The sequence below is a fragment of the Squalius cephalus genome (assembly GCF_949319135.1).
Source record: "Squalius cephalus genome assembly, chromosome: 13".
Classification (NCBI taxonomy): domain Eukaryota; kingdom Metazoa; phylum Chordata; class Actinopteri; order Cypriniformes; family Leuciscidae; genus Squalius; species Squalius cephalus.
Window position 1 is genome coordinate 21,610,875 of NC_137134.1, and position 25,145 is coordinate 21,636,019.

Consider the following 25,145-nt stretch of genomic DNA (forward strand, 5'->3'; position numbering starts at 1 on the left):
TGAAGAAGTTAAACTATTTTTAAGCTACTCTTTTAAGGAAGTAATTGGCTAACAAAATTAGAACTAAAGCTAGGCTACTAAAGCGGCACAAAGCAAAGAGGGTTTTCCCATTTTCCCCTTCAGAGTGCCAACTTGAATTGACATAAAACTGATCAAAGGCCCGTTCACAACAAGGACGATACCTATAATAAAAACTAATTATGAAGATTTAGTTTTAAAAATCATTCTGAGTTTAAAAGAATAGCAGAGTCCACACCACAACTATACGATGTTTTTGTGACTGATGAATGATAAAAACATTGACATAATCAGAATCTATCCTGCTTTCAGCATTGAAGTTCAAGCATTTAAAGCAGCAGATAACAAAACATTCACAAAATGTTATTGTGTGTTGGTGTGGACACTAAAATAGTTAGCGTTATCATTCTTGGTGTGAACAGGCCTGTCAAAATGATGTTGTGGCACACCATCTCAGTGTTAGCGATGTTCATGATCATACTATGCCCATAGCGGCCAAATAGTGCAGTACTTGTAACCAAAAATTGGACTTTGTGCATAATACTATGTCATGCTATATTCTACGATAATTGTTGAAAATCTATTGTTATTTGTTTTGGCTGTTAATTTACACAACAACAGCGTTTTGAAAACGAAAACTTTTGAAAACGGGGTTCAAAGTGTGAGTTTTTGAAAACGATACCATTATCGTCTCTGTGTAAACTACAAAAACGTGAATTTGTGAAAACGTTGACGTCATGCACGTGCGTATTATGTGTTCAGTTTATAGACATGCGCGTTTGGCGCGAGTGCTCTGGAAAGGCGCGTAGTCTTTCTTTACAACGTGACATCGCCAACTACTTGTCTGGAATTGCATAATACAGTGTTTTTAGTTGTTTTTGTGGGTCTGTGTGAACCAGGATCGTTTTGATAACGTTGTAATTTGTACAAAGAAAAAAACGTTTTCCGTTTTTAGTACATCATTGTTGTGTAAAAGTACCCTTAGTTTAAAGGAATGTTAAAGGGGTGGTATAATGCCCTTTTCAAAAGATGTAAAATAAATCTCTGATGTCCCCAGAGTGTGTGTGTATGAAGTTTTAGCTCAAAATACTCCACAGATATTTTTATATAGCATGTTAAAATTGTCACTTTTTGAGGGTGAGCAAAAACACACCGTTTTTGTGTCTGTCCCTTTAAATGCAAATGAGCTGCTGCTCCCAGCACAGGGGGCGGAACTACAACAGCTTGTGTCCTGAAAATTTCAAAAACCTTTAGCCTTTTATTTTCAAACCAGAGTCAGACAAAGATGGAGAGACTCAAGAAGAAGTGACAACATTTCTGAATGGTTAGTTGATGAATTTATGTAGCTTATGTGTAGTTATCTTCTAGTCATTGATTAGCATATTCTGTCTTGATAATCTATAAATCGTGTTCAGGGGGTGGGGTTTATGATGTCCCTAACCCGGGACATTTATTTTAGTGTTTGTGATGTCCCTAACCCGGGAGGAAGCTCGTGTAATCCCTACCAGCCGTTTATTGTAGTCCTTAAAAAGCAATTTCTTTAAAAGCAAATATCTCCCTTTACTTTGAACTTTGAGCGTTATAACTTTGCAGATGTTGTTTATGCTCAAACAGCAACATTACACACTACTAAAGTTAGAAAAGTGAAATCATGATCAACCACCCCTTTAATATCTATCGATAGCATTTGTGGCGTGTTAATAGTAGAAAAAAAACCTAGTAATGGCAGTAAATGGGTAACACAACTTAAGATAAAGAATAGCCACAAGACTTAAACATTTTTTTTTTTTTACAGCTTTACAGCTCAAACAATGTATGTCAGTGATTTTTTTTTTTTGACTGAGGATCTAGATTTTATTTGTATAATTGCCAAATAGATCTTAATTTGTATTGAACCTAGAACATTAAGCAATTTAAGCACTTTTTAGCATTCTACCTGCATTAAATCAATTCCTAGCATGTTTTTGTCCATTGGCCGAATTTACAAAGTGCACTTTGTGTCGTACTTGTCCGTTAAACTACTTCCACGATGGGGCATTGCCCAATTACATGACACACATTCATACTTCCCTTCCTCCTTAAAGCTCAGCAGGGCAGGCGTGAGTAAGTAATGTTGAATGAACGCCAAAGAACATTACGTCTTTTCCTTACAACAGTGCCTAAGGGAGGCCAACAAAGACAGGGCACACTGGAGTGGGTATGCAGATGCCAAACATCTGTGCATGACTATGACGTCATATGATGACACGCAGCAGACGTCAGAGAGCTGTTTGTCTGGAGCACAGGTGTTTTTGGACTTCTCTTCTCAGAATGTTCATCCAGGTGTTATGGATAGTGAATCATCCGTTTGACAGTTGAGTATGTCTGAGGTACATGCCAAACATGTCTCACAGTTTTACCACCTTGATGCTAAAGTTGTGGTTTTTGGCGTGGTGGGAATTCAAGCATTCGTTTACTTAAAAATGTGTAAAATGAGAACTTATGACAGAAAATAGACCCTATAGAAGAAACTAAACTACACTTTTTATTGTAATTCACATAATGCCTAATGGAAGGGCAAGTGTCCAGTAGCAGTTAAGAAAGCCAGTTGGAAAAGAGTGTTACATTCTGCACTTCAGCTCTAGTTTTCAGTGCCAAAACAGTTAGATCCAACGGTTTCGCCATTTAGCACTTTGGGACTCAACGACTCTAAATCAAGTGTGTGCAATTGCTTTACGTCAGACTTGATTGAACAAGGCAGTGAAAGGAATAGAAAGTGACTGATTAACACTTGAATTTTTAGTCTTTGATTTTGAAGATATATTTATTCATTTGTTTGTTTTATATTTTCTGTGGTTTCTAGAGTGTTGCTATAGGGTAGCAAATGTGTTCTGAGTGGGGTTTTGCAAAGTCAAAACAGTCCACCTTCAAGTTTCTGTAAAATTTGTGTCATTGAATAGTCCCTCTAATATAAGCCTATGAGATTTTTTGGCCTTTTTATTGTCTGGCAGAAAAGTACAAATGATATGGGATCATGTATAATCAGTGGTCAGTATAATTTTTTTTTTTAATTTTACCTGTATATGATTTTAAAGCTTTCGCTAAGAAAAATGTATAGAATGTACAAAATGATCAGCCTAGCAACAAGATAAACATTGCAATAATGTTACAGTATTAAAAATGTATGAGCAAGATTAATAAATGGCGTAAAAGTATTGCTCATTGTTAGGTCAGATTGTTACAGATTTTTTTTCCGACTACAACTGATAACTGAGATGCAGTATGGCAGCAGTTGCATTATTTTTTTTTTAAATGATAGTATCTCCAGTTTTTGTTCTGGTTGAAAGGTTTTAATAAGCGTTGTCATGGACGACTGTGAATATTAAGAATGTCAGACCTCCAAATGCTGTGATTGACCGATAAGAATCGAGGATTCCAGAGAGCCACGTAATAAGAAAAATAATAGCTCCTCTCCTAAGAACTTCAGAGCTTTAGCAAACATTCTGGCAAGGTTCAGTCAAAAGTTATTTACAAACGTTCCTACAGTAACGTTAATAGAACGTTCGTTCAAAGTTATCTGTTTTTTAATAATGTTCTCAAAACGTTAGCATATAAAAAGCACAGGTTATGTATAATCATTCATGGAACGTTTTTCTGAAACTCACTTAAATGTTATTTCTTGTTTCATGATGTTCTCATAATGTTTGCAAAATGATAAACTGAAGTGTTAAAACATTTAAAAATTAGTTTTGAATGTTCAGAGAACATTCAGAAATAATGCTTTCAGAACTTAATGGGAATGTTCGCAAAACGCTCTTAGAACATATTTTGTTAGCTCGGTTTAGCACTAATGGGGTTAAATCTGGATGCAGGGCCTACAGTATCTGCTCACCTCTCCATCCCTCCGTCCTCTAAAAAAACAAAACAATATGCACCACTCCAAATAAGGAGAAGTGCTTTTGACTGTTTGGTCCAGGCCATTCCTGCACAAGTGGTTAGATAGCCAGATGGGTGGGGGAGTGAGGGGGGGGGGGGGGGGTGTTTTAGACTTCGGTTGGGTTATGTAGAGCGATCCAGCATTGCTGGCAGCTCTTGGTTGCAGGCAGCATCAGCTGCATTCTTCTCCTCTCCTAAATCTCCTCGCATCCATTAGTCTGACCACACTTTCGGCTGAAGGACCGAGAACTGCACTTCGTAGCTCGTAGCTCCCTTGAATTTCATATTCGACCCAGACACTAGATCAACCTGCAATCATGGAGGCCATCAAGAAGAAGATGCAGATGCTCAAACTGGACAAGGAGAACGCCATCGACCGGGCAGAGCAGGCCGAGACCGAACAGAAAGCTGCAGAGGAGAAATGCAAGCAGGTAAGAATCAACAAATGCAGGTAGGAATCCAGATTGTTTAAAATGTTCAAATGAAAAGGTCCCAACAAAAGTGTTGGCATAGGCTGAAACTTGACGATTGTAATCAAGGAGAAGTTTGCCAAGACCTCATACTTGAAAACCAAGTATGCATTTGAGCTGCAATTCTGGGTTCTTTCGCAGCACTGGCTACTTATTTTGCACAATTATGTAGGAATCTTATAAAAAATCAGTAACAATCTGACCTAACAATGAACAATATACTTTTACGCCATTTATTAAGCTTGTATACTCTAATACATTATTAACATTACATGTTTGCATGTTAACACGAGTTGAAGTTACAATGTACATTATTTATAATTTAACATTAATCATAAATAATAAACTGTAGGCTAAAAGATTGTGAATTATATATAAAAATATATTTATTTTATTGACCAATTGGTTTGTTTGTTTTATGTGTACACATATTGCTCTTTGCAAATAGACAGATACCTTCCACCATCCAGAACACCTAAGGTTATAAATGGGCAAGAGAGGTCAGGCTGTCTGGAATCCCAGTAGATTAACAGATCCTCTCTTTAACACAAGAACCCAGCCAAACTGATAGCCATAGATAGCAAAGTGTTTGTGAGTGTTTATCTCACTTACTGCCATATGACAGATTACCTCAGACTAAAATTAGTTATCTGCTGTCCACTAAAGAGAGTAGGCCTATGATATAATGTGGGTGACCAAATCCATTTTTGATATCTATTCATTTCTTAAAATGTACACATTATTTTGTGATAAAATAGTTGAACATATTATTAGGGATAATATTATAGAAGTTGATAGTATTCTTAAAATTACCATATGCAGTGTTGGAGAAAGTTACTTTTAAAAGTAACTCATTACAATATTGCGTTACTCACTTAAAAAAGTAACTAATTGCATTACGCAGTTCCTTTTTATGGAAAGTAATGTGTTACGTTACTTTTTCTCACCTAGGCTGGGCTTGCTTGTTTGTTTTTTAATAACAGAAAAAAATAAAAGTTCTATTCTAAAGGCCCTTTGACACCAAAAGTGAAAATAATAAAAATTCATGTTTGTAGAGTAGAGGTCTATAAATGAGTAAACAATTTAACTTTCTTTACTTATTTGAAGTAACTCAGATATTTTGTTGTAAATCTTAAAGTATTGTGTTATTTTTCTCATTACTTTTAAAAAGTATACTATACGATTATAATCGGATTACATAACTTAAGTTACTTGTTATGTGTTACCCCCAACACTGATCATACCAGAAAGTTTTTTGTCTTTACTTATTTGAAAAGGTAACTCAGATATATTGTTGTAAATATAAAAGTAATGCATTACTTTACTCGTTACTTTAAAAAAGTAATCGGATTAAGTAACTTAAGTTACTTGTTATGTGTAACAACACTGACCATACCAGAAATAATTTTTTTATGGACAATTGGGATATTCCCTTAAATTCTGCTAAATTGTGCTATGTTTACTCACTCTCCCTCATAAAGCTGGATGATGAGCTGGTCGGCTTGCAGAAAAAGCTCAAACAAACCGAAGATGAACTGGACAAGTACTCAGAGGCCCTGAAGGACGCCCAGGAGAAACTCGAACTGTCTGAGAAAAAAGCTGCTGACGTAAGTGATGCACAGGGTTCAATAAAACAGACTCAGACGATAAACAACTCGAGTCATTCAGGCTTTGTTATGATGCTTTCACTTCCTGTCAACCCAGCCGGTCCATTTCAGGGTCACGGCACCATTTCACAGTGCTTCAAATGGGGATTTATTGGGCAATAAAAAGCTTTACCTCAATAAAAAACATGTCAACACAAGAATCTTTTAAAATACCTCTTTCCTCAGGTGTACTTCTGTAATGCCTTGAAGCGAACACATTGCTCATTAAAGAGATAATTTTAAGGTTTAAACGCACAAATTGGCTACTTTTAAGTTTAAATGACTCAAAGCGCAGTGCGTTCCACCTGTAAGAACGTGTTTGGCCTTGGGACGAGTGAGAAAATTGTCGTAATCACACCTGCATTGTTCTGAAGTGGTCCATCCTGTCCGTCTCTCAGATAAGCTCAGGTTACTCCACACAATGTGACCTCGAAGGAAATGACTGCATAGTTTGAGAAGGAAGCCGAGGAGGGGCAAATCGGTTGTTTGTGAATCCTTAATGATTCCAGCATGGGGGTAAATCCATTTGCGAAAGAAAAATGTTCTTCATGTTGTCACTGACCTCAAAATACTTTTATAGGACACACCGTGACATCAAACTTTATTCAAGAAGTGTAGTACAAATGAGTAAGATTCACTTCCTGTAGAATGTTCTGAGAGGCTGGAACTGGGGATACAAGCACATCTTCGAGTTCTTTGGAGCGTTGCCCTGAAAATGTGTTTCAGAGAAGCCACATGTCATGCATTAGAGGAAACTGTAAACTAATTATACATCTGCATTCACAACGCCAAAGAAGTAGGTAAGATAAGTTCACCAACTTTTTTGAGGCCTGTAACTGATAAGTCGGGGGAACAGCAGGGGAGACTGGGACTTCGGTTGCAGTGTAAAAGCTCAGGAATCCCAAGAATGCAGCGAAAGCAAACACAGAGGGCCACACTCCTGTGACTAATGAAATCAATGCTCCCAGATCACTGGCTCGTCTTTAGAACAAAAGCACACTTTTGTGGAAAGTGTGTGACAGAAGAAGTGGTGTGTAACGTCAAGACTTGAGGTTTTAATTGCGGGGGTTGTAATCGAAAACTTGTGTAATTGCAGCGCTCAATTTGTAAGTGAAATCAACAATGCAGTGAGAGTGCTTTACGCTTTTCAACTAATTTGAATTTTAAATTTTAATGTTTTGAATAAAAAAAAAACTAGTCAAAAACATTGATATGATTGTTGTCATGTTTACAGTGTGTATCCCAAAAAAATTTTCCTTAAAAGAAGTGAAATGACATACTGTTAAAAAATGTTTCGTCAGGTGACGTAAAAATCTAAAACTGCATGGTTTTATTCAAAAATATTATTTTATATGATGAAATCAACCTAAATACATTAAGTTACAATAGTGGAAGCGTTATTTACCAAATCTAAACCTTAAAGGTGAGTGTTTCTTGAATAAGGCTGTCTCAGAAAACTCCCAAGAAATTATATAAAGTTATAAGATACAATACAACTTAATTAAAATGATAGCTAAACAGCTAAAATAAAGGTGTACAACATGAAAACTGCAATTATATTTCTTATTTTTTATTTGACCCATCAGCTACTGTAAAAACAGTCTTGAAACGTCTGAAATTAAGAAATTGTGGTTCATTCAAAATAAATTTGCACTAAAATTTCTGTTTAAAATGTTTTTACAGTGTAGCATAAAGTCATTAAAATATTTATAATTAAAACTATTAACAAAAAACAGTCAAGATTATATAAAAAAAATTACAAATAAAAATAAGACTATTAACGACAAGCTCTAAGAGTACGTTTTTGAATACATTTTGACAAGAGAAAGAAGTAATTAACATAAAATGAGCCTGAATTGTGACTCAGTGGTTGCCCCGCCCACAATGACGTCACGGGGACTTCACTTTTCCAGTGTTACATTGAAACTTTTCTGCAGAAGTTCTGCCTCCTTACATTCTCTCACATTCCAATGACTCCATGAGACAGAAGTAACCTCCAGCGAAGACATTTTTTTTGTTCATTGAACCGTTTTGTATTGATCCGGACTGGGAAGAATTTGGATTGCACATTTCGTGTCGTTTTCACTCCTTTTTTTTTCTTCTTCTTTACACTGGCCATCCAACTACAGCGCCATTCCGTTATTTTTTAAAATCCCATATTCGGGATTATATATATTTTTAGGCTTTTCAATTTTGAAGTATTTATTTTTTTATAGCTTTTAGAGTTTTTTTGTTGTTGTATTTGCACATCGTTTCATTTTTCCTGACCAAAGTCGCGGCTCGTTTTGTTTTCTAGTTGTAAATATAATATAATAAAGTATCTAAAATGACAGGTGTGACTTCTTTGGACGCAGTGAAGAGAAAGATCCAGACTTTGCAGCAGCAGGCGGATGACGCAGAAGACCGAGCTTTGGTTCTACAGCGCGAGCTGGACAATGAGCGCGAGCTCCGGGAGAAAGTGAGACAAATCTTCATATTTCTTTGTTCTTACTTTACCGTCTTTACACTCTCCGGATTCTTGAACGCGTTACCTCTGTGAACTGTTCCAAAAAAAGCTCCCGGGCTCCGCTGAAGACTATAATTGTATGTTTAGGTGAACAGTGAGACCTGGATGCAGACGTGAGGTTGTGGAATGAAAGGCGTTGGTCCAAAGGGACAGTCCGACCCCAAAATCTGCCTTTGGGCAGTTGTTAGGCCTCACTGTTTTCTCATACAGGTTTATTACACTTCCACCCCGTTATTTTAGTCTTAAAATCATTTTAATTGACATAATTAACTATTTATTTGTTTTAACTAACAATTTGCTACATTTGAGTATATTTTTACAAAGAATTGCGTTATTTACCTACTTAGTAGGCTATTTTCTAATTTCCCTAGGTAGGGCTTTTATAATTCTTAAAAATTTAAAGATTTACTTAAAGATTATCTACACTAAAAATATCTATATTTCTTTGGTCACATCTTTTGTCACATCAACTTAGATATAAAATTTATTTTTAATATATAATTTAGGCTATGTTACATTTTTTATTTCAATGAACTCAAAATTTTAAGGCAACCACGTTTTAAAACAAAGCTTTTGTAAAACCAATAGTAGCCTATCTATCTATCTATCTATCTATCTATCTATCTATCTATCTATCTATCTATCTATCTATCTATCTATCTATCTATCTATCTATCTATCTATCTGTCTGTCTGTCTGTTAATGAGATATGTCTTATATCCTAATCTGACTCTTAAAATTGACTTTCTTTGGTATAATCGAATGTATTCAGCCATAAAAACTTCAATCCAACAGGACAGTAAAACAAAGTAAAAATAGTTATTGCAGTAATAGGAGTGATTTCTACCTGTAATGGGGTCAAATAGTATTTTTTAGTTAATTTAGATGAAGAACATGGCAAAATGTTGCATGTGAGGACATTTTCCCTTGATACCAAGATGCTTAAGGAAGCCCCCCTCCCCCACAGTCCTTGGAGGATTTAGATGCTCCATTTTACACAATTTTCTGAGTCATCCCTTGTGAAGCCCTTAATTGTCAAGCTGTTGTAAGGAATTCGGCCAGAAACAGTCTGTTTCTCCTCATTTGAACTCCTGTTTTTGCGCAACCGATGAATAATTGTTTGTGGATCTTTCTTAGAAGTTAAAAATGTGATTTTGGTGCATTCAAGAACGACCCAAAGGATGTCCCATCCTGAGCTCCCAAAGGAACTGAGTCAGGATGTTGTCTCTTGCTCCACATTGGAGTTTCCTGTGGTCCTTCTTCATACTCAAATGACCATGCAGATATGCAGGAAGCTGGCACTGCTTAAGAAAAGTCCTGTTCTTCTAGTGTTTGTAGATCAATAGTGTGTCTTTGTCTAGGATCAGTTGCCTTTTACATTTAATGGAGACATGTTAGGGAGGTCCATGGTCCCATCATTCTTCTAAATCAACTCCCTTCTTTCTCTCTTAGGGTTTTGCTTTGAGTCAGACACTTCTAATACACATTTTGCTGACTTTACTTTCATAAGTGGGAGTTTTCCCACTCTCAGTGTGACAGAATGCTGCTGGACTTGGTCATGAGTCATGACGTGACCAATGACCTCTCCATGATGGTCATAATTTATGTAAGGCATAATTCACAGTGGGGTTAATAGTCAAGAACATGACTACGAACATATGTGAAGCCTGTACAAAGACCATTAGGAAATTGGTAAATAAGTAAAGGAAGATAAAGAAATGCTCTTCAAATTTGCATCGACTGCTTCCCATGGTGTTGAAAATGATATCAAGACCTTTTTTGCATATCTTTTCAAAGTTTAGTTACACAAGTGGTTGCTTACTTCACAATACTCCTACAGTCTTCTGCTTTTCTTTGCATTAGTTTAGAAATAGCTAATAATTTTGCATCTCCAACTCTCTCTTTGACTGTTTTACCAGTAAGCCACTTTATAATATTAACTTGTATTGACTGAAAAGGAGCCTGTACTTCATTTCCACTGTTCGTTTTCATCTGATAGGCCTTATTTTCATAATATCAGCCCATAAAAAGGTCATTACATTGATAGTGTTCGTCTCAAGTGTTTGCTCAATGTCACGTACGATAGTACTGTGCCTCAGGAAGTCGACAGCAGAAGTCCCAGGTGATTCCCCCACACTTCAACCCTAAACGTATAATTGGACAAGGACGTCACTGCGTCTCTAACAAGATCTGAATGTATTATGGTGTAATTAAGCCTGGGAATCCATAGATCTGGGAATGTCGCCGTCTCATATCACACATATGCGTGTTTGGGTTTGTCTTGTACGCGATAATATGTTCAAGGCTGCGTCCAGACGCTTCTCGATAACATATGGCTTTATTTTTATTTTTTGTGCTATTCTTCAACCTTTAAAACTTTTTGGCACTTCACCACTAGCATTCTCCAGAGCTCGTTTTACCATATATGGCTAAAGCAACCATGGAGCGCAGTGACTAAGGAAAGGGCACGGCTCATGAGGGAGTATCCTGACCCTGAACTGAATGAGCATGTTGGGAGGGGAGAGGATGTGGAGTGTGTCCATTTCCTGTGCATTTTTCTCCTCCCCTCTCTGGCTCTCTTTTATTCGAAAGGGGGTTAACATCCTACTCCCGTGATGTGTTGGTGAAATATGTGTGAATAAATGCTCATTTGACCCCTTCTTTAATGATGTCAATCTTGAATAGCGTATTCATTGACGTTTTGTGAGATATAGTCATATTGCAAGATAAAAACTCACACATTGCAAAATATAAAGTCGTATTTTGAGATATAAAGTCGCAGTTATGAGGGAAAAAGTCACAATTGCAAGAAACATTATAGCTTGAAATCAAACATTATATTTCATAATTATGACTTTATTTCTTGTAATTGTGAGATATAAAGTTAGATTTTAAGATATAAAGTCACTGACAGTTCCAAGACAGCAACTGTCAGTGTCGGCCCAGATCCGGCCCACATCTGGTACACGTGGAATCCACATTGCTGTCTGAGTTGGTTTGAACAAGATATTAAAGGGATAGCTCAACCCAAAAATGAATTCTGTCATTTACTCACCCTCATCTTCCAAATCTGTATGAATTTCTTTCTTCTGTTGAACACAAAAGAAGATATTTTGAAGAATGTTGGTAACCAGACCCCATTGACTTCCATAGTATGAAAAAAGAAATACTATGGAAGTCAAGGGGGCCATCAACTGTTTAGTTACCAACATTCTTCAAATATCTTCTTTAATGTTCAGCAGAAGAAAGAAACAACTTGAGGGTGAGTAAATGATGGCTTTTTGTGTGAACTATCCCTTAAAATCACATTGTGAGATATAAATATATGACAGTTGATTTGGACAAGTTATAAAGTCACCATTATGAGAAAAAAAGTTGGCATTATGAGAATATAATTTGCAATTATGAAAAGAAAAACATTATGTTATGAATCAGAGGCCTATTACACTGTAAAAAGTGAATAGTTGGATCAACTTTAAAAAATTACTTCAATTGGTAACACCTAAAGAAATGAAGTTTTCTCTACTTAAATTATCTTGTTTTATCATGAAAAACGTGATCATTTAAAGGGGGGGTGAAATGCTCATTTTCACTCAATCTCCTGTTAATCTTGAGTACCTATAGAGTAGTATTGCATCCTTCATATCTCCAAAAAGTCTTTAGTTTTATCATATTTATAACAGAAAAGATAGGCTGTATACCGAGTCTTTCCGGAAAAAAACGAGCGTCTGGAGGCGGGCCGTGTGGGCGAAGCCAGAGCCACAGAGAGAATCCGTCGATCTGGGCTTTGTTTATAAAACATTCATCGTCGAAATGCAGGGAACAAACAGCATCCACTGTTCCTAACGCTGGGTTCTTTGGTAAGCTTTCCCTCACATCCAAAAACACACTTTGGAGACACTATGCAGCGCTGCCGATGATTTCCTGTTGAAGCGCGTTGATGTGCGCGGTCTCGCTCTCCTCTGGTCGACGTGTGCGCGGCCGCGCTTTTCCGGGAGAAATGCTCATATAAGGAATTCCACTCTGGTCTACGTCATTAGATCCACGGTCGGAAAAAAAACAGCCGAAACTTGTACCAACCCGGAAGTAAGATTTTCGGTACAGAAATTCTCCGTTATTCCAAAATATTTTTAAAAAACTTTGGCCATGTTAAGCATGAGAATCCATCTCTTTAACACTGTAAACAACTCTGAATACATGAAACACCATTGTACCCCCCCTTTAAGTTGAGAAAACTTAATTTCTTTAGGTGTTACCAATTGAAGTAATTTTGTTAAGTTGATCCAACTGTTCACTTTTTACAGTGTATGATCTATTACATTCATTTTTGTGTTTGATAAAGATCTTTTCATTCCATCCAGTAGCAAACCAGCTACAAAAAAGCTTAAAGTATATATAAGCTAAGCTTATATGTAGTGAGGTACATCAGCCATGATCTGTTTACTACTATTCATGCCATAGGAAGCAGTAGAAATCCGTAAAATACCAGCCGCTCTGACTCAAAACAAAGATGTGATTAGAAAATGGACGATATGCTCTCTTTGACTTTTCCCTGATGCCTCTTAAAGTTTAAACCCAGATACAGTTTCCTGGCAGCGAGATTTTCCTAGCGTTCTGAGAGAACTGTGCGCTTGCTCAGTTGAAGCGTCTGCAGTGCGAGAGCCACTGTGATATTTGTCATAATTATAGTTGCAATTATCAGTGCAGTAAGTGGGTTGGTTTGGCTGTGAGGTCTCTTTAAAACTGAAAAATGTCACAGAGGCACCATTGTGCTCATTATGAGGCCAATCTTTGTTTGAATCACAACGGGAGGTGGTGGTCGTAAAGGGCATACAAATGTTTTTTCTTTTGCAGTTGATTGTGCTTTGAGCAAAAACGGATGAAAATGGCATCATTGGGAGAATCCCCAAAGACCTGAAAAAACACCAGAGCGTTATTTTATATCATAAATGTACATTACTGCTACATTTAAAGTCGGTATGTAATTGTATATAAGTAACCTTTGACCTTTTCTTTGACAGGCTGAGGGTGATGTGGCGGGCCTGAACCGCAGAATTCAGCTGGTGGAGGAGGAACTGGATCGGGCTCAGGAGAGGCTGGGAACTGCACTGCAGAAACTGGAAGAGGCGGAGAAAGCAGCAGACGAGAGCGAGAGGTCAATGGAAAGCATTAATTTATGAATAATGATGGAAGGAATGAATTGCTGTGCTTTGGGTGAAAACTACATGGCTTCTGTGGACCTAACACCCTTTTCTCGTTGGAAAACAATCCACAAAATTTTTACGGAATTCATTTTCAAGAGAAATTGTGGTTGGAGAGGGTTTTACCGACCCACCTTTTATTATTTAATATATAAATACTTTAATATATAAATACATATACTGTAAAACATATGATCAATTAGTTATGACATGTTTTTGCATTGCTTTAACTTTCATAAGTTTTCAACTTTTTAATGTTATACAAGGTTCAACTAATTTTTTTTAAGTCAGTTTAATGTAATTTAAGTTGAAATGACTTAAACATCCAAGTTTATTGAACTTAAAAATTTAAGGCAGCAACTTACTGTATTAAGAACCAATGATATTCATATTAAGCTTGAGCAAACATGAAATTAACATGATTTTCCATGAATTTTCATAAATTCAATGCTTGGAAATCACCCTTATGTTGAAGATTCCATGAATTGGTCAAACCAGTTGACAAATAGTTTTGAATATTCATTAGCAATATTCAAAACCTTATTCAAAGTGGTGGAAATTCATTGGTCAATTCTCATTTCCAGATTTCAGGACCATTTTGATTATGAAATAAAGATCTTGCGTTAGCAAATTTGTTGACCTGCATTAACTGAAGAGGCCATCAATGATGTCTCGCTCACCGCTTGTTTCACCTCCAGAGGCATGAAGGTAATTGAGAACCGCGCCATGAAGGACGAAGAGAAGATGGAGATCCAGGAGATGCAGCTGAAAGAGGCTAAACACATCGCAGAGGAGGCCGACCGCAAATACGAAGAGGTGAGGTACAAGCGCCTAGAGGAACACCACTTCCAGATGTTTGACATTTGAAGCTCTTCGTTTGAACGCCATCTTTGCTACAGGTGGCCCGTAAACTGGTGATTCTCGAGGGCGAGCTGGAGCGAGCCGAGGAGAGAGCCGAAGTCGCTGAATGGTATCGTCTACATATTCTCACGCTTTAAATAGACTAGAATGTGAACGTTTGTTGCTTGACCAGTTAAAACATTGTTTTCTGCTCAAATACCTCCAGCAAAGCTAGTGATTTGGAGGAGGAATTGAAAAACGTTACCAACAACCTTAAATCCCTAGAGGCTCAGGCAGAGAAAGTAAGTCAACATCTCTCTTTTATCTCTTAATATCACAATTTCAGACCTCTATAATAATCATCACTCAACTTCAAAGCCTGATAGTAGCTTTGAAACTGAAACATGGTAATTTATGGACTTAAGTTCTGACAGCACAATAGCTCTGAGAGCAATGCGAATTTTATTCAATGTTGACAGAAAGTGAAATGGATTTGCTGTATCTGTCTTTGTTTGCATGTTTCAGTACTCAGAAAAAGAAGACAAGTATGAAGAGGAAATCAAAGTTCTTAGTGACAAGCTGAAGGAGGTAAAGAAGTCAACAAATGAGACAAGGTCAAAGATAAGCTGCCCTTTCTCATTCCTTCAACTTCCTTTTTTGTGTTTATCAGGCCGAGACCCGTGCTGAGTTTGCCGAGAGGTCAGTGACCAAACTGGAGAAATCTATCGATGACCTGGAAGGTATGAACACATTCATTAGTTCTATGGGTTTAATCTGTTTACTGAGTTTTCTGTGAAGCCAAAAGTTCAACTCTTTTGCAGTATTGGCGGAGTTGAACATAGAGGTTCTGTTTCATAGAGGGACATTTTCCAGAAAAGCGTGTAGCTGGTTTTCAAAACACGAATTGAGCGATGATCTAACTACTGTGGTAGTCATGTAGAATGACAAAGTTGATTCATTTGAGTGAACTTGTTCTAAAATATTCACAGTAGCTGTTTTCAAAACACTGTTGCTTTTGCAGGAATTACATATTTTCTACAAGGTAAGAAAGCGCGGGGAAAAAACATTGGTAAAGATGATTTAGTTAACCGGTTAGACTAGTCATTTGTTCAATAATTAATCATTTCTCCAATAATTAGTGTGTATAGCATGACAAAAAGCTGGGAAAGTTGATTCATTTCAGCGAATCGGTTGATTCAGATGGCTCGTTTGAGCAAATCGTTTCATTCAGTCGAATCAACTAGATTTGAGTGGTCTGTTTTAGTGAATTGCTTCGTTCAGAAAAAAATACCTGGTTTGATTTGTTTGGAGAGTTCATTGTAGTGAATCACTTCATTCAGATGACACAAACTAGCTACAAAACTAGATTAAATTGGTTTGGGTTGTTCATTTTAGAGAATAGCTTCATTCTGATGGAATGAACTGGTTCAAAAACTAGATTTGATTGGTTTGGAGAATTAATTTGAGTGAATTGCTTCATTTAGATGACACAAACTAGCTCCGCAACTATATTTGATTGGCTTGAGCGGTTGATTTTAGCGAATTACCTCGTTCTGATGGAATTAACTGGTTCAATAACGAGATTTGATTAGTTTGCGTGGTTTATTTTAGTGAATTGCTTCATTCAGATGACACAAACTAGCTCCAAAACTAGATTTGATTGGCTTGAGTGGTTGATTTTAACGAATTGCCTCGTTCTGATGGAATGAACTGGTTCAAAAACTAGATTTGATTAGTTTGGAGAGTTCATTTTAGTGAATCACTTTGTTCAGATGGCACAAACTAGCTACAAAACCAGATTTAATTGGCTTGGGTGGTTGATTTGAACGAATTGCTTCGTTCTGATGGAATGAACTGGTTCAAAAACTAGATTTGATTAGTTTTTGAAGCAATTCGTTAAAATCAACCACCCAAGCCAAAAGATAATTTTCTTCTTAAATAGACTTAATATACGTAGCAATTGTTTCTTAGTAACCTATGATGTAGCTTTTCAAAAAGGTAATTTTTGACTATAGTTTGACTTGGCAAGCATCAATAGACTAAACTGTTCTTATGAACACATCAGTGAAGGTAAGGAAGTGGCTCAATGAACTTTTTTCCTTCAGAAATGACCAGTGGCGAAGCAGGACACATTAAAAAGTCCTGAGTGGATGGGGTTTTAGGTCACAGGCGGGCCATCCTCCCTGTCTATGTAACGGCCATAAAATCTTTTGGAACACATAACACCATATTGTTTTAGAGCCATTTTGTCAGTTCCAGCAGGCTCATGTTTCAAACGCTTGAACCCCTTCACTGGAGGATGATATATTCGACTGACTCAGTATATAGAATTGGTTTAACCAAGCCTGGTTTTCCTTCTGTCCCAAGAGAAATGAAGTATGTCTGTTCCCTACAGCGCCGGTCAGCTCTTTACGAGACTGAACTCTGCATTTGCTTAATAAAAGTAGTATATATGAATAGGAAAAGTAACTAGGGAGCATATCTTTGGGCCGGATGGAAATTTTTTGTTTTGAACACCATTCGCTTATAGATTTTTACTGGTAGAACATGACCTCTGTGAGTTTCACGTTTAGTCTTCCATTAACTTCTTGTCTTTCTCTTTTTCATTTGGTTTCTGTCCATTGCTGCTTCTCATCCTTCGCTTTCCTGCTTTTCCTGCCGATCTTCAGATGAACTCTATGCTCAGAAGCTGAAGTATAAAGCCATCTCTGAGGAGCTGGACCATGCTCTCAATGACATGACCTCCCTGTAGATCCATCTCTGTCCCGCTCTGATGCATCTCCTGCTTTCTCAAATTTCTTTGCCACTTTCTTCATGCGTGCTTCATTTTCTCCAGTGTGTCTTCACTAGTCTCAATAAAACACCCTTGTTTCATTTCAGACCCTCAATCTTCTTTTGTCATTTATAATGTTTCATTATGAAGATTGGTAAGAGTTCCTAAGTTCATGAAATTCCTGGTAATATCAAGGAATTTTGATAGTAGTTTTTAGACTTAGATGAAATATTTGACTTAAATGTATGATTTTTTAAAAATGATTATCCATTAATCTTGAATGACTGGATCATTGAAATTCATTTAGTCAAAAAGTGTCAGAACTTTTGGGAAATTGGGTAATTTTACACAAAATATGCTCAATCAGCTCAGATCTTATAATGCAGTTTAGAAGAAAAATAAATGAAACTTAGAAGAAAATGTATGTAAAATCTTCTGTGCAACATACATTAAATATTATACGTTTTATTAAATGTACTGAATATGATAAAATGTGTTAAATGATATATATTAGAATATATTAAATATTCGTCAGTTTTCTATACTCTTCTCTTTTATATTCTGATGTCCACAAAGGTGAGGTTACATTTCAGTTTTGTCTGATTTTATGCTTGTACCTGTATTTATATCATATTTAAAAAATATTTAATACAATACTAATCTTCACAGTTGAAAGATTCTTCTTTAATCATACACATAAATACAATCGTAATTAATATTATTACTGACACACTGACCAAGTGCAAGCAAATTAAATTGTGATTTTCTTCTTATAACACTGTGGTTGTAGATGAACCCTACACTGTAAATAAAATTATACGATCAATAAGATATGAAAACATGTTTTACATTGCTTTAACATCAAAATAAGTTAAGCAATTTTCAACATTTTTTATAAGTTATACAAGATTCAACTAATTTTTTTAATCAGTTTAATGTAATTTAAGTTGAAACGACTTAATCATCCAAGTTGATTGTAGGCTACTTAAAAATTTAAGGCAGCAACTTTTTTTTTTTTACAGTGAAGACCACAAACTAGTGCACTAAACTGTATGCTAAACACTAAACAGTCACAGCATCTGACTAATTTTTTTATTTTTGCTTACAGAAAAATTATCTTCTGCAAAAGAAGAAAACCTCGGAATGCATCAAGTGCTGGATCAGACACTTCAGGAGCTGAACAGCTTATAAGAGAGACGATGAGAGAGAACGACGTCCGTTTTTACAACATTCCACAAATACTTTCCTTAATTTCAACTCGCTAGCTATTGAGCCCTATTTTCTCACAGAAAAAAAATAATAATTTAAATTTTGGTCTGAGGCAGGTATTTCTTTTTTCGCTTTTATCCAAGATGGCTCGACATCGCTGCTTTCAAAAGTTAGCCAAACAACCTGAGGTGCTAATTTCCCCACTGAAACAACGTTATTACCTTATGACATACCACATGAACAGTGAATATGCTAATGTGCTCAGCAGAAATTCACTTGGAGTTTTGATATTAATGTAAATGAAGACGTTGATGAGGGCGTTTTCAATGCAGTGTTTCTCATAAGTGCATCATGAGCTCCACCTACTGGCCACAGGATGCACTGCAGTACATTACTCCATTGAAAATGCGATGGTGTTTTACCATGGTATATGTCAAAGTGCCTGGGTATTTTTGTGGAACCACCACGAAATGGGACCAAACAAAGACCAAAGAAATATTATCTCTTCCCTAGACATTTCTGTGAATGCGTTGTCGCTTTTTTTCTGTCAAATGACCATTTCAAAATGCCTCAAACGCTTCTTTTCCATTTTCTGTGTAATAAATTTTTATAAAAAGTCTGTTTGTGGGGTAGACGTTTGATTATTTTCCAGAATAGTACAATTAGATGAATAATTGATCCTCATTTTATGGATTTTACAGTTATAAATGATGCCTTGTATTTTTTATTTTTGCCTATACGGAGTTAGTGAGAAACATCTCACACAAAAGTGACACTTTCAGTAAAAGTGCACAAAACTAAGAACAACAATGACATTTGTATCGTCCAGACCGTTCATAACGTGAATCTACACTGTAAAAAATGATTTGCATCCTTTATCACAACATTTTTTTCTTTTGTCAAAACAACTTAGATAATTTATGTGGTTCAGATAACATTTTGAGTTTCTGTTGATTAAACCAATCTCCTTTTTTATATCAACGAACTTAACATTTTAAGGCAACCAGGTAAAACCAACAATAATGTTTTACAGTGTTCGAATCCCACCACAGCTTCGCTCATGCATATTAATTACGTTATGTGACGTTTGTCGAGCAGACCTACCTGATTCGCTCAAAGGTTAAGCGAGCGCTGGAAGTCTTGTCTAATGAATATTAATGACGTTATGTGACGTTTATGGAGCAGGCCTACCTGATTTGCTGAATGGTAAGTGCGGCTAGCCTCATGAATATTAAATAGCATGTCGGTCCAGGAAGTTAAACGGCGCGTAATTAATATTTATTTTATAAAGTCATACGTCACAGTGCACACAAATCAAATGTAGGCTACTCGTTTGTAAACTCATTATATTATTTAACCAGAGACCGATTGATGACTTAAAGTACAGAGCTGTAGATATTTTATATAGTTAATTGTCTGAAATTGTGTCGGGTGTAGCCTACTTTGTTTTTAAACCACACCCCACATAAGTTTTTAAACAGGTGAGGTCACGTCGACTGTCGTCACTGTACGTGTGCCTCGGCAGGTGAGTGTGTTATGAAAAAATTACATTTGACGTATTATTCTTTTTAATAGTGACAGACAGGCATTTTAAATAACATATAGCCTATTTGACACCTTTCATGTCAAATAGCCTATATGTTACTACTGTAATAACCTATCGAAATATATGCAAATAAGTGCGCTAAGAGAAATTGAACATACTTTTTCGGTGTAAAATCCACTTTAAACAAGTTTGGTAATTGAATTGTCAGTAATCACGAGTTTGTGAGTCATTACGACGAAAAATATCAATCTGCTAATCGATATTGTGTGGACTTGCCTATTCTAAATATTTATAACTTACTGTACGTGATGTGTTCTTATTTATTGAATTAAAATTGAATTTACTTGAACAGTTAATCCTTCAGGAGTATTATTATTATAATTTAAATTTTGTTCACACTTTTTTCTCTATTCTAAAACTCTCTGGACAGTTCAACTATCTTTAAAAAAATATTGTAAATGCTTTTAATTCAGATACTGAAAACATGTTCATCATAGAAGTGGTCATTCAAGTCATTGTCTGAATGAGTTTTAGTTTAATGTATTTAAAAAAATTTTTTTTGTCACAAATCAGAAAAGTTAGTGTCATTGACCTAAATTGTCAATTTTTCCATCAAATGATTTGTTCCTTTAGGACACTGGATGTCATGGCTGTGCCTTTACCATGCGACAGCAGTGATGCAGCGTTCGCCTGGTTCACAGAATTCCAGCGCAGCAGCATTTTGAAGGATGGAATTGTTCCAGAATGGTTCCACGGCATAATATCCAGGAAGTAATGGACTGAACACTATATTATGTTACAAAAATAAGCAGACTGACTGTGTAATATGTGCTTGAATGCTCAGACTATGTGTTATCATGAACAAGCAGAAAATCAGGTCGGGTAAAACCAGTCAGATAAAACAGTTCTGTATTGTAGGGTTGCGGAGGATGAGTTGAAGTGCAAGCCTCCTGGTTACTTCCTCATTCGTGTTAGCGAGAGCAGAGTGGGTTATACATTATCTTATCGGTAAGTCTGTGTCAATGTGGCCATTGTTGTCAGTTATGAATCCTTACAATAAGGAAGTTTGACTCGCATTACTGTACACAAATAAGTCCACCAATCAAACATGTATTCACTAAAGGTCATCTATAAATATCTTTCTCCTAGAGCTGAAGATCGCTGCAGACACTTCATGATTGACGTCTTGCCAGATAACCAGTTTATTATAGTGGGAGAAACTATGCACTATCGTTCCCTCCATGACTTGGTGGCCTTCCACCGCAGAAGCCCCATTTTGCCCTACAACGAACTGCTGACTGTGGCTTGTGAACAGGTATGGAGTTACACTTGCAATGTTGTGTGTTACACCACAAACAAGTTATGGTCATCCATCAAGATCAACCAATCTAGTTGAGCATTGACCACTTTTCATCTTTTAATAGAAAAAAATGGTATCAGTGTTACATATTAAAATATGCGTGTGTAAGTTTTGCACTTTTTCAGTGTTAAATAGTAAAAAAATGCTGTTTACCCAATCAACAACATGACAGAGCAAGGAGACAATGTTTATTTCCATCATCAACAATAACTGTAATCTTTGTTTCAACATGATTCATTTGTGTGCAGGGTGGCAATAACTACGCTGAGTTGTTTTTTCCTCGAAAGAAAGAGGTAAACGCCGGACAGGTTGAATGGATAAATTCTCCGACAAAAGCACGTACGCCTCATTCGGATATCTCAGAACACAACGCGACTTCGGCGCTCCAAACCAATGGGCCTGCGCTACCTTCAAGTCCATCTGCGAGACTGTATCCAAGCTTGGAGATGGAACTGACCACTTTGAATCTACAGAGCACGGTAATACAACATCATTATATAATGTCCTTGAGGTTAAAATGACAATATATATATTTTTTTATAATATTTGTGAATTTAAGGCTTAGTTCACCCAAAAATGAAAAATATCCCATAATTTACTCACCCTCAAGCCATCCTAGGTGTATATGACTTTCTTCTTTCAGTCAAACACAATCAGAGTTATATTAATAAATGTTCTGGCTCTTCCAAGCTTTATAATGGAAGTGAATGGTATCTTAGATTTTGAAGCTCAAAAAAGCACATCCATCCATCATAAAAGTAACCCATACGACTCCAGGGGGTTAATAAAGGCCTTCTTAACTGAAGCGATGTGTTTTTGTAAGAAAGATATCCATATTTATAACTTTATAAACTATAATCACTGGCTTCTGGTAATGGCCGTATATGAGTTTAGTTCCTGCGGAACAGTGACCTCTGACCGTTTTTATTATAAATTAGCTATTCTTACAAAAACACATTGCTTCCGTATTAATGGAGCCGTATTATTACTTTTATGATGGATGGATGTGCTTTTTTTGGGCTTCAAAAAAACCTTAGATTGTGTTTGGCTGAAAGAAGAAAGTCACATGCACAGGATCATTTTCATTTTTGGGTGAACTAACCCTTTAAAGTAACAGGTTGTCCAGCTAGCATTTGTTTGCCATTTTTTTCTTATCGCATATTTTAGTAATCATCATAAATTAGACTTAAACCCTCAAAATCCAACCTGTAAAATATGTTTTCAAATTGGACATTGTTACCACGGAAAAGGTACTTTAAAACCTTTTAGCGGGCTCCTCTCCGTAGTGGGCCCTGTCGTATTTCATATTATAAAATTGACTGCACTTTTTTAAGATCAAATGTTTTTCTAATCTTAATCTTAATCGTAGGAAAGTTCTGAGACTCAAGGTTCCATATTTGTTGACTGTTTTGTGATAGAAGTGACAGAAATGTATTCATTTGTGACAGGAGAACGCATACAAATTTAAAGGCACACTATGCAGTTTCCGTTTTTCTCAAACAGCGACCCCTAGAGTCGCGGTGGAGTACTTGTATTTAGTTACTGTCGTAAATACCACTCACGCAGAGCCGTCTCTGCACTCTTCCGACTTCGCTTTCTTCGTCGACTCTGCCATGATTCACGTCTGAAATACGTGCTAGTGTCTTCCATAGAGGCTGCTTCATATGTTGTTGATGTATGTGGCGTCATGCCGTAAAGCAAGTCGTGATTCTCGCGAGATTTGGCGGGGCGCCACCTCTCAAACCTGCATTGCTGGGTTTGCCAGCGCCCCCCCCCCCCCCCCCACGAGTTTGTTTACCATCGAAATGATTTTGAAGCTGTTATATTAAGGTACAAATCTTGCATAGTGTGCCTTTAAATCGAAATTCAGTGGAATGTATGTCACCCGGTGGCTATTTTTGGTATAGCATCTAAACAAAATCTTATAGGAACCTCAATTTTTGTGATACTAACTTCAAATTTGGAACAATTGGTTAGACATGGCTTTGAATTTTAGTCCAAATTATTTAGTAAAATACATATTTTGTATGAAATAAAATTGTTTGATACAGTACATTTGCTTCAGAGTAGGTAAACTTTAATTGTATTACTTAGAGAATTTATTCTATATTTAATTTTTACATTTTCATTTTTTGAAGTGCAATAATCAGCAATTACTGATTTATCAGCAATTATTATATTATTCAGCAAAAATCTGCTGAGTCATTCATCCATCATTCATGAATTACAACCGTTTATGTTTGGATAGTGCATTTTCACATCTATGTTCAGTTAACAGGCTAATGGCTAATAATACTTTTTTTTATTTCAGGATCAGCCAACAAAGCCTGTTCCAAAGCCTAGAACAGTATTTACTTCCAAAACTCTTGACACGCCACCACAGTTACCGCCCAGAATGTGCTTGCCAAGTCGCCCGCAAGCAACTGCGGAGGCCGACAGATCGCAAGGGTTGACGTCGGAAAGCCCTGACAGACATCAAATCGCAGCCAGCTCACCCGTTGAAGGCCGTACCCAACAGAAAAACCAACAACATTTGAAACCTATGGTCTTGAGTCTGGCGCAAATAAAAAAAAAGCTTAAAAAGAAGCACTCTGAAGATCACATGTATGAGGAGATCCCCAAAGATGCGTGTCAGGAGGATCCGACTCTTCCTGTTTTGGACAGCAGTACCATGAACCCTAAACAACTGGGGGAAAATGAATATCAGGAGTTATCTGAATGTCAGTCACCTGACGGCATTGTAGAATTACCATATGAGTACCTAAATCCACCTCCTTTTGCACCTGGGTACTAGATAAAAACATAAAGATGGGTGTATTTATTTAGAGTTGTATTGCCATTGAATAGCGTGACAACATATGTCTCTTTTTCATTATGCATTTCAATGTCTGAAACAACATGTTCCAAACAGAGGTTTGTCATCTGGAAAAACTTGTCTGACACTGTAAAATATTTGAATATAAAAATAACAATGACAGAATGTGTTGTGCCCATGGGCATGAATTTCAATATAGCCTTCCAGATTGTACTTCCTGAAATCTAGCACTTTACATATTGGGAGATTTAAAAAAATAAATACAGTGTAAATATTTGCTTTTTACTGCAGTTAATCAATAAATATACAGACAATCCAAAAAAAAAAACCAAAAAACAAGAATATTCTCTAAGTATATGATCAATAAATTATGACAACATATGTTTTTACATTGCTTTAACTCATAAAAATAAGTTAAGCAATTTGCAACTTTCAAATTTTTTTTTTATATAGTCAGTTTAATGTTATTTAAGTTGAAATGACTTAAACATGCAAGTTTATTGTACTTAAAAATTTAAGGCAGCAACATTTTTTACAATGTTGAAATACCATGTTGTGCAGGATTGTGATCATTATTTTGCTTGTTTAAGCTTGTTGGTTTACCGGGCCTTCCAGCTTGACCTTAAGATGGTTTAGCTTGTAACAAGTGCCCAAAACCCCTCTAAACCATCTAACTACATTTAAGTCCAACCACCTTAAGTATTTTTCTTAAGCGGAAAGTATCTTACATGTCTTAGAACATTGACTCTTAATTAAACGTTCATCGTGATGGAAGTGCACTTGTAATGTATCACCATGCGGCAAGTATCATGTGTCGTCGCGCGCCTGAAGAAGCTTTGTGCTCGC

The 25,145-nt window shown here is 36.4% G+C and overlaps 2 protein-coding genes across 5 annotated transcripts; both read left to right on the plus strand.

Annotated features, from left to right (window-relative positions):
- Positions 1 to 3,315: 3,315 nt before the first annotated feature.
- On the plus strand, positions 3,316 to 19,197 carry tpm4a (tropomyosin 4a). Of its 4 annotated transcripts, none has more exons than XM_079890419.1 (9): positions 3,316 to 4,364; positions 5,885 to 6,010; positions 13,577 to 13,710; positions 14,455 to 14,572; positions 14,656 to 14,726; positions 14,823 to 14,898; positions 15,122 to 15,184; positions 15,267 to 15,336; positions 17,266 to 19,197. In XM_079890419.1, exons 1-9 carry the CDS (start codon positions 4,251 to 4,253, stop codon positions 17,346 to 17,348), a joined length of 855 nt encoding a protein of 284 aa, XP_079746545.1. In that variant the 5' UTR covers positions 3,316 to 4,250; the 3' UTR covers positions 17,349 to 19,197. The 4 variants fall into 4 exon arrangements, with proteins under 4 accessions (XP_079746545.1, XP_079746546.1, XP_079746547.1 ...); XM_079890420.1 differs by having other exon boundaries at positions 4,003 to 4,364; positions 18,478 to 19,197; XM_079890421.1 differs by lacking the exons at positions 3,316 to 4,364; positions 5,885 to 6,010 and adding an exon at positions 7,980 to 8,507 and having other exon boundaries at positions 18,478 to 19,197.
- Positions 19,198 to 19,796: 599 nt separating this feature from the next.
- Positions 19,797 to 24,573, plus strand: hsh2d (hematopoietic SH2 domain containing). Its single transcript, XM_079890423.1, has 6 exons — positions 19,797 to 20,103; positions 20,758 to 20,895; positions 21,043 to 21,132; positions 21,274 to 21,439; positions 21,733 to 21,963; positions 23,796 to 24,573. Exons 2-6 carry the CDS (start codon positions 20,771 to 20,773, stop codon positions 24,276 to 24,278), a joined length of 1,095 nt encoding a protein of 364 aa, XP_079746549.1. The 5' UTR covers positions 19,797 to 20,103; positions 20,758 to 20,770; the 3' UTR covers positions 24,279 to 24,573.
- Positions 24,574 to 25,145: the final 572 nt, after the last annotated feature.